Consider the following 16,176-nt stretch of genomic DNA (forward strand, 5'->3'; position numbering starts at 1 on the left):
TGGTATAGAAAACACACATAAATCAATTCAATGTATTTGTCTTTGTTCAAAATTACCAAACATATACATGCATATGTTTGAACGAAATGCATTTAGATATTCTGACCTAAAGATCCAATAAAATGGGATTGTTTTATAGTTCCTTTTATACCTAGTCAATTCCTTCACTAAGCACTCAACGTAGATAAAGGAGTTTGACTGTGTGATACTTGGCACTTGATATCTGATGGCTGCCTATTTATATATGACTTAAAGAAGCCATAACATCCGCACTTAAGAGGCCTAGAGAGCATCTAGGTTACATTTTTACTACCACACATTACCACCACGATACCGTGAATAAAATATAACTTTTCAATTATTCATGGCAGGGCAGAATGACTTGTTCTTGAACCCCTGACCAGATTCCCTATAAATTACTAGTAGAGATTAATGAAAAATTTTTCAATTGATGGATGATACCTCTGGATACAACAGAATATTAAAGGCCAGTTTTGCAGACAGTCCGTTATTTTATTGCACAGATTTCATTTAAAGAACAAAATGCACCATTAATGTTTGGAGAGTTTGGGGTCTCAGATACTGATACACCATCAGTGTTTGCACCCATAAAGCCAAATTCAACAGTACAATTTATGTTAAACAATATCGCTTCAAGGCAGCTAACAGAATGAAAATAGAGAGAAATGGGGAAAAGCTTCTAAAATGTGTTAAATTGAAGCACATGCAAGTGTAGGATTCAAAACTACATCATACAAACCTGGAAATCAAAAACGTTTTGTGGAATGTCAGTTAGCGTTATACTCACTTGTACTGTTACTTATGGTATCATTAAAGTCTATTTGGTTCATTTCCTTCATACTGATGAATTGAGAATTTCAGGAAAACCATGGTTATAAAAATGAGCAATCTTGAAAAAGTATGTACAGATAAATGTAAAATCACAAACTAAAAAATATCTCCACCCCTTGCCCTCAACTTACAAAAGGGAAACTTTCCCATGGAGGGAAAGTTCCACAATTCCCCTCCCTTCCCCACCCCATGTTCCCAACTCTATCTTTTTCTATTGGTTATAACTAAGTGACCTTGGAGCTGAGAGAGGAGGGAGGGAACAGAGAGGCATCTTTATGAGGCTCCCATTGTCATCTGTAACAGTTTGAAAGTGTCTTTTATTTCTCTCCCCACACTCAACTCAGCAATGTTTGCAAGATATTTAAAAGTTAAAGAGAGAGGGAAATTTTTTTCATATATACATATATATATATATATATATATATATATATATATATATATGTATATATATATATATATGACAAAGGAATGCCCCAGAAAAGAGCTAATAGTGGGCAAAACCATGGAAAAAGTGTGTGGCATCTGAGCTAAAGATTTCTTTTAAGGCAACAAAAGGAGAGGGGGTGTTAAGACTACAAAATGCCAGACAGGATGCTTTTCTAGACCTTTGGCTTTGGAGCCTGGCAGAGGAGTGGGCTTCCCATCCCCTCACTGTGGCAAGCAAACCTAGGGCCATGGGCCCAGCATCTATAGCACCTCCATGGGCAGGCTGGTGGCTCTCTTATACATGGGCGCTCTTGGCATGAGTGGGGGAACTGGAGCCCGAAGAGTAGTAGAAACGGTTTTCACCGAACGACTGGGCATCTCCGGCGCAGCAGATGATGACACAGCCACCCACAAGGCACAGCACAGCACCGATCCAGCCCGCGTACAGGGAGTAGCCAAAGCTCACGATGGTGGTCTCACGGTGGGCGCACACAGGAAACCAGATGGTGGCGACAATGGCACAGAGAGCTGGGGAGACACGGAGAGGGCTGTGACTGGGCATCCCCATCACACACCAGCAGCGGGCAGGTTGCCCTTCACTCCACATGCCCACCCCTCTGGCTTCCAACCAACTCCAAAACCTCAATACACTCAGCTCTGCTCCCGCAGGGGCAATCTGAACCTAAAGGTTTGACTCCATGGAATAAGCTGATCAAAAGCTTGTACCAAACTGCTAGGTCCTTATTTTTTCAACAGGTGGCGGAGACAAAAGAACTCTGATGTAAAAACCTAGAAATAAATCATTTAAGCCCCCAAAAATATGTATTTGTATTTATTTATATATCTTGACTTTATATACCTATAGTTATACTTCTACCCTTACACTTACCTAATTGCATTATAATTATCTCTTTACATGTTTACTTCCCATTCCAAGTTCTGAGTTCCTTGAAGGCAGGGCCCATGCCTTATGTTTGTAAAGTCAGAGTTTAGCTCAGTACAAAGCACAGAGTATGTGCTCAGTGCATACCAGTTGAATGACTGGATGACCTGAGCTATTCGAAAATGAGAAACAAGACAGTGCCCACTCCAATTTCCACTCTATTCTTTCAATTTGGTCAATTCATAGTACAAAGACCGGAAGAAGCTATGGAAGTTCTCTTGCTGTGGTGAGTACTGCCAGACATCAGCGGAGTATCGGCTAAGAGTCTGAGTTTGTATTATGCTGCTCACAATCACAAAATCTCCATACACACATGAACAGTTCTCAGAGTAAAAGAAGTTACCTATTCAAGGGTTGTGACCCATCACAGCAAATATCATCATCATAAGAAATAGCCTCAAAAGAAAAAAAAAAAAAGAAATTGCCTCTACATCATTTAGTTCTTCCCCTCCTCCCAAGCAAAGAAAAAAACAGGGCAGGCAGGAGCCTATAAAGACTTGAAAAAACATTTTAAACCTCTACACTAGCACTGTCAAATAGGGTAGCTACAAGCTACATGGGCTATTGAACATTTCTTATGAGGCTAGTGAGACTGAAAACCAAATTTTGAATTTTAATTAATTTAAATTTAAATGAACACATGTAGCTAGTGGCTAATGTACTACACAACAACGCTCTAGACAAAGTAACTCTATTCTTCTTTTGGTATCATCTGATCTCTCACAGCTACAGCAGGACAGAAATTTTAGTTAAAGATGTAGGTTGGGATGGCACATTAAAGTTGACAGACCAAAAAGTAATAATAATAATAATAAGGTTTCTAATTGTTAGTCATAAAGCCTTTGATAAATTCATGGCAGGGCATTGCACTGTTTGCTACCTGGGGTACCCTTGTCACTTTCAACCCAGCAAGCTTTTTTCTGATTTCTGCTCATACTGAGTAATTTTCTAACTTACTTCTATGCCCACAGAGAAAAAAATGTAATTTTTCTTTAACATAGCACTCAAATCTAACAGCCCTGTACATTAGTTCTAAACTGAAGAAAAGATTTAAGTCTTACCCATTTTGAAAGACCTTTTAGACTATCTCATTGCACTTGTGTAGCTTGTAACATAGGGTTTTGTTGACAACACACTAAGCCCATCCCCACAAGGTGTGTATAGATATATATAAAGAGATGTGATTCCTGTCCTAAAAAAGTATAGATCCCAAGTGGAAGTCAGAAGTAAGAAAGTTAATTTGGGGGCTTTGAATTGCTCCAACTGGCTTTCTAACAGCCTAAATTCATTCCATTAACTGTGAACTATTCATATATTTAAGCAGTTTATATGTTGATAGATTATCTAAGAAGCTAAAATCTATCCACATGTTAATAGCTTCACTTAAAGAGTAAAGCACCATCATGCCAGCTTCTGTAATATTTTTATACGAGATACCATAAGAAGATGTATTTTCCTTCTGTGAATAGAGTATTCTCAAGAACACTAGTTGATCTGGTTGATGGAACCTTCCCTTTCCAACGCAGGGCTTTGAATACTTAAGATACATTTTTTTTCTTTCTCTTCCTCTGGCCACAGATTCCAAATCTGGCACTCTTGGAGAACTGCTTGGCTATTGTCATAGTTATACTCTCAGTGAGGCACAGAGAAACGCCTTTTCTCTATCATGAAAGGGGCACAAGCTTTTTCTAGAGTGTTTGAGCCAGAAAGAATTCCTCTAGATTCTTCATATCAAGACACAATCCAGCTACACACCCCTAGATGCCAAAAAGGGGCATTCGTTCTGATATGGGCAAAACCAGCAACCTATCAAGGGCTTCCAAACACCCAAGCTTGATTAGAGGGAAAAGTGAGGAGGGAAAAGCCGAATTCCATAGGGAAAAAAAAAAAAGATTTGATTCCCAGTTGATTTGGTTGAATCCAATTGATCTTTCCTATAAACTATTAACTGGATTCAAAACAGGTTATGGTTCAAATTAAGTTTTACGTTTTTCAATTACTTTGTATTTATATATACCACACACAAACACACACAAAAACAAAAGCATTCTCCACATTTCATTTAAACCTCACTTAACTTGCAGGTTGGTTTAGATTTTATAGAATAAGATTTAAAAGTTGCCTCTAATTTCACTGAATTCTTTCCCTTTTCCTAAGCAAAGTAATAAAGCTAGGTTATTTTCACGTAGGGAAAGAATCAGGCTCGCTATTCAAAAGTAATTATCAGTCTTGATTTTGAATGTTCTAGAGATTTTGTTAGCTTTTATTCCTATATAGTTCACTAGAAAAAGGAAAAATCATAAAAATGTCAACATTGAACTTATAGGACTGGGTGAGTGAATGGGTGGGTGGATGGACAGACAGATGGATAGATGAGAGGTAGATTCATTTCCAGTCTATTCTCCACCTCATCTACACCAAAACTGACTTCCAAAATTATAAAACTTTAATGTGACTTTAACACACTCAAAGCTACAAGCTCATGATTTGCCTCATTAAAGATTTCCTTCTTTTACAATCCATGCAAAACAAGGCAAATGAGCACCAGCAGGATCTTTATTTCCCAGTAGATAATTGAACTCTGGGTGGAATTCCTGTGGCTCTCAAAGATGAACCACATCAAAAACCACTAGAAGATGACAGACTGCCACACAACATAAAGGGAATGAGAGGTTCACTGGGAACAGTGACCTTCAACTGAACTCACAATGAAGAATGTTTAAAAACTAAAAAAGGAGTTTACTCAATTTCAGCATGGTTTGAAGGGAAAGGGGATTTACTGATTTACTAGTTTTAATCAGTAAAGTTAAAAATGCAAGTCATATCATACTCAACTAAAAGATGTGACATATTAATGGAACTGGCAGTAATTTGGGGCTTTCTTAAAGACATAGGAGGCCTGCTAGAATTATTTTTATTCGCAGACACAAACACACACACATACAAAGAGTTTGTAATGATTCTCTCCATACTTGGGGAAAATAAAGAAAATGTTTTTCTTAAAAAGTCACAGTTACCCATAAGGTAAAGAACATTGAAGGAAGATAAAGGGAATATTCATTTCTTTTTATGTCATCAGAATTTAGTTTTAAATTAAGTCTCTAAAAATAGGACAGGGGGAATTTTAACACTTAGATTTTTCAATTTGTTTCTCCTCTTCTACCTTCAGAACATGCAATAGTTAACTGCACAAGAAGAAAAAAATTCTGCCACTTGTGGGGGAGTAGAATGTGAAAATTAGGGATATCGTCATCTGGAAAAACAAAAGAAGGAGAAGGGGAGAAGAAAGCTTCACTGGGTAGATATAGATTCATCTGGACTTGGTCCTCTCACAAGCAGAATTCCTTGCTCTTCATAGAATAAAATTGTTTGCTCTTTTTGATAAATTTCAAATAGTTTAAATATAATCAGTTCTTTAGTTGATAGGAAATACCCTTATTAAAAGTTAGCAATGATCTTGATGTAGCCAAACACAGAAAATATTTGGGAAGGCAGTTTAAGAGCAATGAAATGTAAGTGTAGCTTTTCATCTATTTAGGGATTAGATGACACAGGGTAATACATGGAGTTAAATAAATGTGATGAAGTTAAATAAAATTGGTACAGGTGTGTTTGGCTTTGGAGGTAACAACTTAGAGAGAGAGCGAGAGAAGGACAGACAGACAAAGAACCCAGAAAGACGGAAGAGCAGCAGACCCTGACATTTCTTCCTTCCTCCAATGAACACCTCTGTTTTCAGGCTTTGTCACTTTCAGTACTAAGCACTGAAAGAACTTTTAAAGGTATCATTTCCAGCACAAAGCAATATTTTCATTAAAATAACTTAAATTACTCTGACTTACATTAGTAATACTGGAAAAAATCTTCCTTGATCTGATATCTGAGATTTGCTTCAAAAAAATCTGCGGACTGGGAGAAAAGTAGACGTATAGAGACGAAGCAGATTGAGTGTGAGTTGATCATTATTGGGAATGAGTTTGGATTCACAGGGGTTCATTACACTAGCCTCTACTTTTGTGTATGTTTCAAATTTTCCACAACACCTTTTCTTAAAATCCCCCTCCATTAGGTATTTGTAATGAGGTGGATGGAGTTAGAGTCTGTCATACAGAGTGAAGTAAGTCAGAAAGAGAAAAACAAATACAGTATGCTAACACATATATATGGAATCTAAGGGGAAAAAAAAGGTCATGAAGAACCTAGTGGCAAGATGGGAATAAAGACACAGACCTACTAAAGAATGGACTTGAGGATATGGGGAGGGGGAGAGTTGAGATGTGACAGGGTGTGAGAGTGTCATGGACATATATACACTACCAAATGTAAAATAGATAGCTAGTGGGAAGCAGCCACATAGCACAGGGAGATCAGCTCGGTGCTTTGTGACCGCCTGGGGGGGTGGGATGGGGAGGGTGGGAGGGAGGGAGATGCGGGAGGGAGGAGATATGGGGATATATGTATATGTATAGCTGATTCACTTTGTTATAAAGCAGAAACTAACACACCATTGTGAAGCAATTATACTTCAATAAAGATGTTTAAAAAAAAAAAAAAATCCCCCTCCATTTAACATTTTACAATGCACCGAAAGCCATCTTCCGCAATTGATGCTATTATGTCATACAATCTAACTAGCGATTCACTTTAGCTTTTCACAAAGAAGCCAGTTAACTCAAGACAACAAGTAATCAGATTTCTAACCAGCTGTTGGTTGGAGTCATATGTATTTGTTGTTTCCTTATAATTTGAAACCAGAAAATTTTTTGTCTTTCTTTTTTTCATTTGTCACTGTCTAAATTTTGACTTAAGAAAACAGCTGCCAAAGGACACAGGCCTGTATGCAATGACTTTGATGAAGATCTAATATTTACAACAATCATCAAGTCAATGGAATATTTGAGTACATTATTTTCCTGGCCTGCTTTCAGCACTTTTTTTCCCTTTATTTCTATTCCACACATCGTTATCTCTTTTTTTCCTACAATCTTTTTTAAAAGCCAGCTTCATGGTTATTTGTTAATTTTTTAAAAAACACTGAAGTTAGAGACAGTAAAGACCTCATAAAGCACTTAATTCCTCCAATTTTACTAATAAGGTCATTTTAAGCCACAACCATACTAAGATGCTACATCCTTTCTTCTACTCACATGAAATTTGATTTAGATTAGGAAATTTGTGTAAAGTTAATGAGTTTGAAAGAAGACTTTTTCTATTATCTCAATACTCCGGGATTAAGGGCATCACTGTTTATTTCACACCCAAGGATTCCCAGTCCCCCTAGGACATCCGATTCTCTGCGTGTGACAAGCTCAATTTTTCCCACATTTGCATATACCCTTTATTTTACGGCACTTTCATTATTAGCCTATAAGTTCCAAGTTGAAAAATTTTTCCCAATACAAACAGGATTCCTGAGGCCATACTTTTTAAAAGGAGGAGAGAAGACGAAGGATTCCACTTAGGAAGGAAAACACATTTCCTTTCCTTCCATTCCCTACCCCATCTCCCCAAGAAACACCCAAATCAAGTACTTTGTAATTTATAGTGAGATGAGAATTAGACTGAATCAGAACTAAGCTTGAGCGTTTTCAGTTGGGTAGCTTATCATGACTTTTCATAATGGAATAAGTCAAAAACTCAAACTATTGATCCCTACACTCTGGTTTTTACAAAGAAAGCAAAGAAAACATTTCCATTAGACCAGGATGTGACCTGGTGTTTTCAGGAACAGTTCGTCATCTCTCCTTACCAGTTCCACGTGTGGAGATGACCCTGCAGAAATTAGACGTGATGGAAGGAATACCCAGTTGCCTTCTAGGTTAGCTCTCTATTTCCTCTAAACAACAACAGCTATAAAATAGCAACCAGTTGTTGAGCACCTACTAGGCGCCAGACACCATGCACGCTAAATAACTTGCATACATCATTTCACTATTGTTACCAACCTCAGAAGTAGGCAGTATTGTCCCCTTTTTATATAAAGCCTCAGAGACATTAAGTAACTGGCCCCATTCACACAGCTAGAAAGCGGTAGGTCCAAGATTTAGTACAGTTGGTCTGACTCCACATGATAAGATGAAGCATCTCAGGGCATAGATACCTCCCACCTCAGCAGGGGCTCTTGAAAAGCCACTGATTAGAATTAGATTTGCCTCCGCTCCATCCTGGATCTGAGCAGCCTGCTGCTGCTTGAACTACTCCTCTGGCTTAAGAAGTCAGCAGCATCAGGCTCCCATTCCTTCCCCTACAGCAGGAACCAAATCCTCACAACACTGAACTCAGACTCCTGAGAAGATAAGCTGTTGTACCACAGACATAATTTTTTTTAAGCTTTCTGAAAAATAATCAAAGGTTTTCAGAGTCAGGAAGAACTGATGACACTGTTTCCGGTTCCCAGGCTCCCACACCCCAGTGTGCCTGGTCCCCATTGGTCGGGGACCACACCTCAACTGGAGCACCTTTGGTGACCCCTGGGACAGAAGCCCATCCTGAGCCACACAAAGGGAGGCTTCACTCTCTCCTGCTCCTCCCACCCACTGCCCAGCAGGGGACACAAGGCACTCGGGCTCCCTGCCGAGAAGACCCCTAGGGGAGGCCAGCAGGTGCCACGCTTGAGACAATGAGCTTTACATTTCCAGACCGAGCAAGCAAGCGAGCTTGTTCCAGTCTAAACAACATCCAACCCAAAGGCAAGCCGAGACTCACTGAGAAACAAATCCGGACAGGAGCAATCAAAGAGGACACAAGTACCGCTGGAGATGCAAGGCTACAAGAGGGCAAGGAGCAGTGCCCTCATCCCATGCTTACAGCGAGTGGCCAGAAAGGGGAAGCCTCCCTGGGGGAAGGGGTGTCAGATCACTCAATGCCGGCTCCATCGTCTCCCTCTGGGCAGCAAACAAGGGCTGAGGAGCTCACACCCATACCTGCCCACCCCTCTCACTCTCCCCTCTATGATTCTGTCTGCATCCACCAACCCACTTGAAAAAGATGGAAAAAAAACAGTATTTAATTCGTCTAGGAAATTTCAAACAACTGGTTGTTATTTTTTAATAATCATTATATTCAACTGGACAATTAAGTTGTTTTCAGGGGGTTTTTAAATACCAATTTGTCTCTGTGACTTTGCTTTTATATCTTTATTTTCTACAGGGTTTGGGTTTGGGGTTTTCTCATGTATTCTCTTACTTCTGTGCCTCTCATATGGAAGGCTAGGATTTCTAAAGATGAACACTCAACACAACGGACCCATCCTTTGGTTTTGGCATCCTCAGAGCTAAAGAGAAAGCCTTCTGGGGCTTCTGTAAGAATGTGAGGAAAGTTACAAACAACCGCAAATATCTAGGATGAGAAGGGTTTCACCTGGATTCTGCAAACCAGTTTACTTGTAGAGCTTTTGTCTACCTACTGGAAAGGGAGTTCAGATACAAAGATCTGACCACCGAAAAGCACTACAAGGAAGGACCCTGTGAGTTGGATGAAGCGCAGGATGTTGATTGTGTGTTCCGTGTGGCACTCCCACACAAATTCTTTGTGGCTGGAACCAAAATGTCCATGCCCAAATTCTTCTCTGGAAATTACAGAGAAATTTCAGAGGTAATTTCAGAGGTAATTCTTCTCTGGAAATTACAGAGGTAATTTCACTCCTATTAACACACACACACACACACACACACACACACACACACGCAAGCCCCTCCTCTGAATTCTCCGTGGCTTCACAAGCCTCTAAAAACCTCCATCCCTTTGCAATCAAGGGAAACCTTACCCCTATGTCTCATGTCTCCTCACCTCACCGGTGTCACTGTGTGTGACCATCACTAAGTGGCACTGATCCACACAGAACCTTGGCTCCTTACCTTTCCCCCTCAAACACATGGTCTGATACCAGTTTGGGGATGGGAATTTCCTGTCCCAGGATAACATGATTTATATCTAACTCATATCCAAACCAATGTCTCCTCACAATGTCTCAGGGCACTTGGCAACAAGAGCTGCTGTTCTTAAAATGCATGTCAGAGAGTAGAGCTAGAAGGACCCTCCCTAGGTTGTTAAATCAAGACCCCCGGGTGCAGGTGTAATCAGGAACACTGAACAAGCACATGTCGTGTCCTTGGCCTGAGCTGTCCCTCTCTCCGATCCATGACCTGACCACCTTCTATCCAACTCTCAAAATTCATCACTAGGGTCCTCTGCTCTGGAAAACTCCTCCAGTCTGGATCAGGTGCCTTCCTATGTATGTGCACAGCCTGTGTACCTTTTTTAGGTGAGCACGTACCACACTATATCAAGATGTCCACGTACACTCAAAGCAGAGACTACCTCCTTTTTTCCAATATCCCCAGTGCCTACCATAGTTCCTGGCACTCAGCAGGTGCTCAGTGGATGCTTACTGAATAAAAAATGGAATCATCACCTAGTGATCTACCACCCTCAGCGTCTTACTTTTATCTTGCCCTCCTCTGTCTCTGGTCTTTCTTTATAGGTTAACTGAAGTTCCCAATCCTGGTTGCCCTCAAGAGTCACCTGGGAAGCTTTCAAAAAATATATTTGCCTGGTCTGATGCCCAGAAATTCTGACTCAATGGACCTGCAGTGGGACCTGGACACAGGTGTTTCCAAAAAGGTATTCCATCGTGAAGCCTGAGTGGAGAGCTGCCCTGTAACTCTCTTCTGCCTTCTGTTCTCTCTCTTAGGTATACCCTCAAAATCCTTTTTGTTTGGTTTTTTTTAACTTTTTTTTTCCTTGGCGGCGCCAAACAGCCTGTGGGATCTCAGTTCCCGGACCAGGGATCGAACCTGCACCCCCTGCGGTGGACGCACAGAGCCCTAACCACTGGACAGCCAGGGAAGTCCCTTAACTTACTTTTATGTTCAGTGACTCCCACAGACATTACTTATCCCTCTGCATCAACCGCCCAAGAAACATAAAGGGAAACACATTGTGGGGGGCTTTTCCCCCAGTGGATTCACATGCCTTCCTCGCACTCGTCTCTTGAACTCGATGAAGCAGCAGCAAGACCCGAGATTCTTCAGGTTCGCTGGGAGTTGGGGTGCTCTACGGAAAGCTGTCTTACCCAGCAGAATGAGTATGACGCCAGCCAGCTGGGCCCGCCTGTACTTGGCCACGCCAGGCTCTTGGCCCATTCGGATGCAGGGGAGGACCGTCAGCAGCAGGAGAATGGCCGGCAGACCCAGGACTGAGGCAGCGATCATCAGGGCTCGGCAGGCCTGCACGTAGCCTGGGAACAAGAGCGCAGACAGGGTGGGTTAGGCCACGGGTCCCCTTGGATCCTCAATCCTGCCTCACGGGAATTCAGCACCATCTGCCTTCCTCCCTCGTGCCCCACTCCAGGACTTATAATATGTTAAATGTTGTCCAAGATCACTTTGCAGGTTCAACTTTTAAAGTGACTCAGTGACAAAAAAAGGAAGGTTGGGGGCTGGAGAGACTGGATGGGGATCCCTGGTTTAGACCACTCATCCAAGCTTCCGAGATGAAGAGGCCAAGAGTACAATTACACTGTTACATCACCTTGTGAAAAAATTCAGATTAAAATTCAAATCTTCGAAGAAGTCTCCTGTGATGGTCTGTGTTGATCCCAGCCTGCTGTTGATATGCTCTACCTGTGTGACCTTGGGCAAGTGTCTCGACACTTTCCTCACCTATAGAGTAAAAATAATAATAGTACCTACATCTCTCCAATGGAATTCAACTGAGATTAAATTCGTTAATTCATGAAGTGCTCAGAACAGTGCTTAGCACATGCTAAGTACTCCAAAAAGGGTCAGCTATTATTACTGGTATTCCTAATATTACTCTGTGTCAAGGCAGTACTTTTATCTCCAGGTGTACTAGGTGATTTTGTCCCTTAACCATGTGCTTTTAATTCACATTGTGTATAAACAGCATGTGGCCCTCTAGACTAAGCTAAGACTCAGGCTTCCTCTCTTGATATCTCCCCAGATGCTGCTTGCTCATGAATCCTGTCCCCTATAGATGGTCAGGTGCCATCTCCTGCCTCCCCGACTGTGCCCTGGGCATGCTTCCACAATGGTCCATTTTCCATAAAGGCATCTCTCCAGCCCCAGGGATTCCCAGAAGGCAGACACCTGCCTTGGTCTTCATGGAATTAACACAGTGCCCACAACAGATGATGTAAACATACAATTATGAATGAAGGAATTAACGAGTTGAAGAATGAGAGTGGAGCAAAGCTACCTGAACTTTATACTGTCAAATAAAATGCCAGGTAACTACTTTATTAAGAAACAGATTATAATATGTGCAATATTTATGTAAAATAAATCTGACAAGGTGCTGGGAGAATATGACACACTTAAATGTATCGTTTCTCACTAAAACACTCTCCCTCCTTCAAAAAAAAAGGGGGTGCAGGAGTTGTAACTCTCCCTCTTGACTCAGAGGAAAGTAGAGCTAGTGGCCTGGGGGAAGCAGAGTTAATGGCAAACCCAAAAACAAGCCCCAGCTTCTGCCTCATGTGCCAGGACCCTCACACCAAATCCGGCCAGCCTACCTGTGCACCAAGACCCAACTGCAAGATTGCCTCTTAGCAAGATGCGTTTTGCCAGAATTCAGACTCCACAAGGGGCACGCTCCCAACAATTGCCCAACTCAGTTTCTTCTGAATTAAGGGTAATCAATCAATCAAGTATCTGTTGACTTGAAGACCCCCAGAAAGGAGCCACAGGAGGTCTGAGGCAAGACCTCTGACCTCAGCACTAAGCCCCTGCGACTGGTCAGAGAACCAGGGCTGGCGTAAAGGAGAGTCAGCTAGCCACCCGGATTCTGAAATTCATGGCACAGTCTGTGAACATGCTAGGTGCCAAGGCCACATTTGAGAATCTAAAGATGGAGACTGAGGTCTGTCCCTGTCCCCACCTACAGTGTGAGGGAGGGGACCACAGGAAGGATTAGGCCCTCCCTAAAATGTACTCCCTCTGTAGGATGGTCTATGTTCTCTAAAAATAAACCACTTGTCACTGGATGCTCAGCAAACTTAATTTCAGGAGGAAGGAAGCAGAGAGTAATTTTATGCTTCAAGTCAGATTCTTAAAAATACCATGCCCGGCTTTTAATAAAAAATAGAGCTACCATTTATGGAGCCTCTACTACATCTAAGGAGGCTTACATTTCTCATCTCATTTAATCCCCAAAACAACTCTGAAAGATAGGGGGTTGGTTTCATTTTAATTTTTAAAAGAAGACAACTGGGGTTCATAGAGGCTAGGAACTTGTCCCAAATCACTCGGATTGTGAGCACTGGATCCCAGAGTCTGACCCAGGTCTACCAACGGCAGCTTTAACTGAAGGTGGGTCCACATCTGGGTTCCCCAGACCTCTGTCATTCTGCAAGTCCAAAATGGAGGGCAGGACTGGCACGCACTGTGCGTACCTGCTGTGTGTCAGGGGCAGTGCCAGGTGCAGGGGAAGATGCAAAGAGGGTAGGATGCTATCTATATCTTTGAGGAATTTAAAATGTGGTAGGAGAACTTGACTCACAAACAATGAACAGAAAAGTCGAAACGTTCACTGACGGGGATAGGGGTCAAATACCAGGGTTGCAAGGAGGAAGGGCGGAGAGATTGCGACTACAAGGACCTGGAAATAGGAAGCACTTGAGGTGAGGCTTAAAGAGGGGCAGTCTTCGGGAGAGAAAGGCTCATCCAGGAGAAGGCCAAAGCCAAAGTCTCCCAGACTGGCGGCCTCGGGGGCCAGTTACTCCAGCCGGCCGACCGCCCAGTTACTCCACTTGTTAAGGAAACCGGGATAGGCCTTTAAAGGCGCACCATCCTCAAAGGCTAGCGAGACAGTCGTGCTTAGGCCTGGGCCGGGATAAGCCAAGATTCCGAGCAGAAATCCTGAAGGGGCTCCGGAGACCTTGCCAATCATCCAACTGGCTCGAGGTTTAAATTTGAACTGAAACTTGCCCAGAATTTTTCAACGGGGCAGCAAGTTAAGATTCGGCACCGGCTGGCGTCGGGGAAGGTGGAAACTACGCAACTCTTTCCTCCCCTCCCCACTCTGAGGCACAGCCATAGGGGAGGGGGCGACCCGCGGAGGTGCGCCTTTTCCCAAGGTGAGTGGGCCCTCCCAGGGGCGCCCGTTCTTCCCTCTCCGATCCCAGGGTGCAGAGACTGGGAGGGGAGTCTCGGCAGGCCCGAGGACCGACGCCCTCCATTGCGGGGGCAAGGGGTGGGGGAAATGCGACGGGCCCCGGGGCCTGTGGGAACCGACTGAGCGCAGGTAGGAGGGCCCTAACTTGGCCAGGACACCTGGGCCGTCCCACAAGGACTGGGAAACTCAGCCTGCGCCTGTTCGGATAGCTGGAATGCTTTTGTTTCTCTCTTTCTTCCTCGCCTCTGCGGGTGGATTGTAACAGGGAAAGCAGGGCGCCTGCAGGAGGAGGCCGGGGGATGAAGTACTTCTGATCCACCCACAGTGGGAGCACGCGGCGGGTGAGGCTACGGTAATTAACATGCACGGAGTTCCAACTATGTGTCTATGTCTCCGTTCATTACCTTCTCAGGGTGACTCGGCCAGTGGCCACCACTGTCATCCCAAATTCCAGATAAGAAAACTGAGGCTGAGAGAGGTTAAGTTCAGGGCTACCTAATTCCTCCTCAACAAAGTAGGACTGAAGGTGTCAAAAGATGCCCCAAAGTCTTCAAGCCCCCCTATGATTCTGTGAACGCTGCCTAATGCTCCCCTCCCCCGTCCAACCGGAAGGAAAGGGTTTATTTAGGACAGCCACTTGCAAGGCAGGGGCCTTACCCGGCAGGATGAGGATGTCCACCAGGGGCTTGCAGTGGTACAGCCCCGTGGCCAGGACGCAGTCGGCCCACAGCCCCTTGGAGCCCAGCTCGTCCAGCTTGCGGCAGGTGGGGATAGTGTAGCCGCAGGTCACCACCCAGTCATTGGTGGACGTGGTGACGATGATGCCGATCCAACCCACGAAGCTCGTGACGAAACCCACTACCTGCAGGCATGTGGCCACCATCGTGGCCGTCCTGGAGTCCCTGCGCCTCGCCCCTCACTAGCTGTGCCCGCGCCCGGGCTGGACGGCGCCTGCCCCGGTCCTCCTTCTCCCGCGCTGGCGAGCCGCTGGCCTGCGACGGCGAGATGCGGGATGCTGGAGGAGGCGGGAAGCCACGAGACGCAGCGAGCGCAGCTGCACGACGGGCGCGCGGCGAGGACAGCAGCGCGGCTGGGCAGCGCGCCCCCGCCCCCCTCTTTAAACCCCGCAGTCCCGGCCGGCGAGCTCCAATCCGCGACGGCCCCGGGTCCAGCAGGCCAATCGGCGGGCGGGGTCAGGAGTGGGATGTGGAGGGAAGCAGAGTTAGGGAGGGGGTGATCCCGCCGCCCCGCCGGCGAGCGTCGCACGGTTAGTGTTGGAAATAATACAATTTGGAAATAAAATAATTCGATCCAGTTCCAAGTAATGGACAGCGACAAGAGGGCCCGCGTCAGGCGCGAGGTCTATTTTGCTGCGAATTCTCTCTCTTCTTGCTGCCCCTCTCTCATCCTATCTCTGGGTCTCCGCTTCGCTCCATCCCTCCTCAGCTTCTCCCTACTCCTTCCCAGCTGAGAGCAAGGACCGTGGTACTCCCAAGAGCGCCCAGTACAGTTTTCCTCCTTGGCCCAGGATTGGGTTTTTTTGGTTTGTTTTTGTTTTTAAATACAAATTATTGGAGTATAACTGCTTCACAGTACTGTGTTAGTTTCTGTTGTACAACAAAGTGAATCAGCCATATGCATACATATATCCCCATATCCTCTCCCTCTGGAGCCTCCCTCCACCCTCCCTATCCCACCCCTCTAGGTTTCCCAAAGCACGGAGCTCATCTCCCTGTGCTATGCTGCTGCTTCCCACTAGCTATATATATAGATATATATAGATATATATAGATATCGATGCTACTCTCACTTCACCCCAG

At 44.1% G+C, this 16,176-nt stretch overlaps 1 protein-coding gene across 1 annotated transcript; it reads right to left on the bottom strand.

Annotated features, from left to right (window-relative positions):
- Positions 1-492: 492 nt before the first annotated feature.
- Positions 493-15,466, bottom strand: CLDN11 (claudin 11). The gene is made up of 3 exons (XM_082394254.1): positions 15,014-15,466; positions 11,295-11,459; positions 493-1,806 (listed from the first exon to the last, which is right to left on the bottom strand). The coding sequence occupies exons 1-3, from the start codon at positions 15,237-15,239 to the stop codon at positions 1,574-1,576; spliced, it is 624 nt and encodes a 207-aa protein (XP_082250380.1). The 5' UTR covers positions 15,240-15,466; the 3' UTR covers positions 493-1,573.
- Between the last annotated feature and the right edge of the window lie 710 nt (positions 15,467-16,176).

Source organism: Balaenoptera borealis (genome assembly GCF_965194805.1).
Source record: "Balaenoptera borealis genome assembly, chromosome: 5".
Lineage (NCBI taxonomy): Eukaryota > Metazoa > Chordata > Mammalia > Artiodactyla > Balaenopteridae > Balaenoptera > Balaenoptera borealis.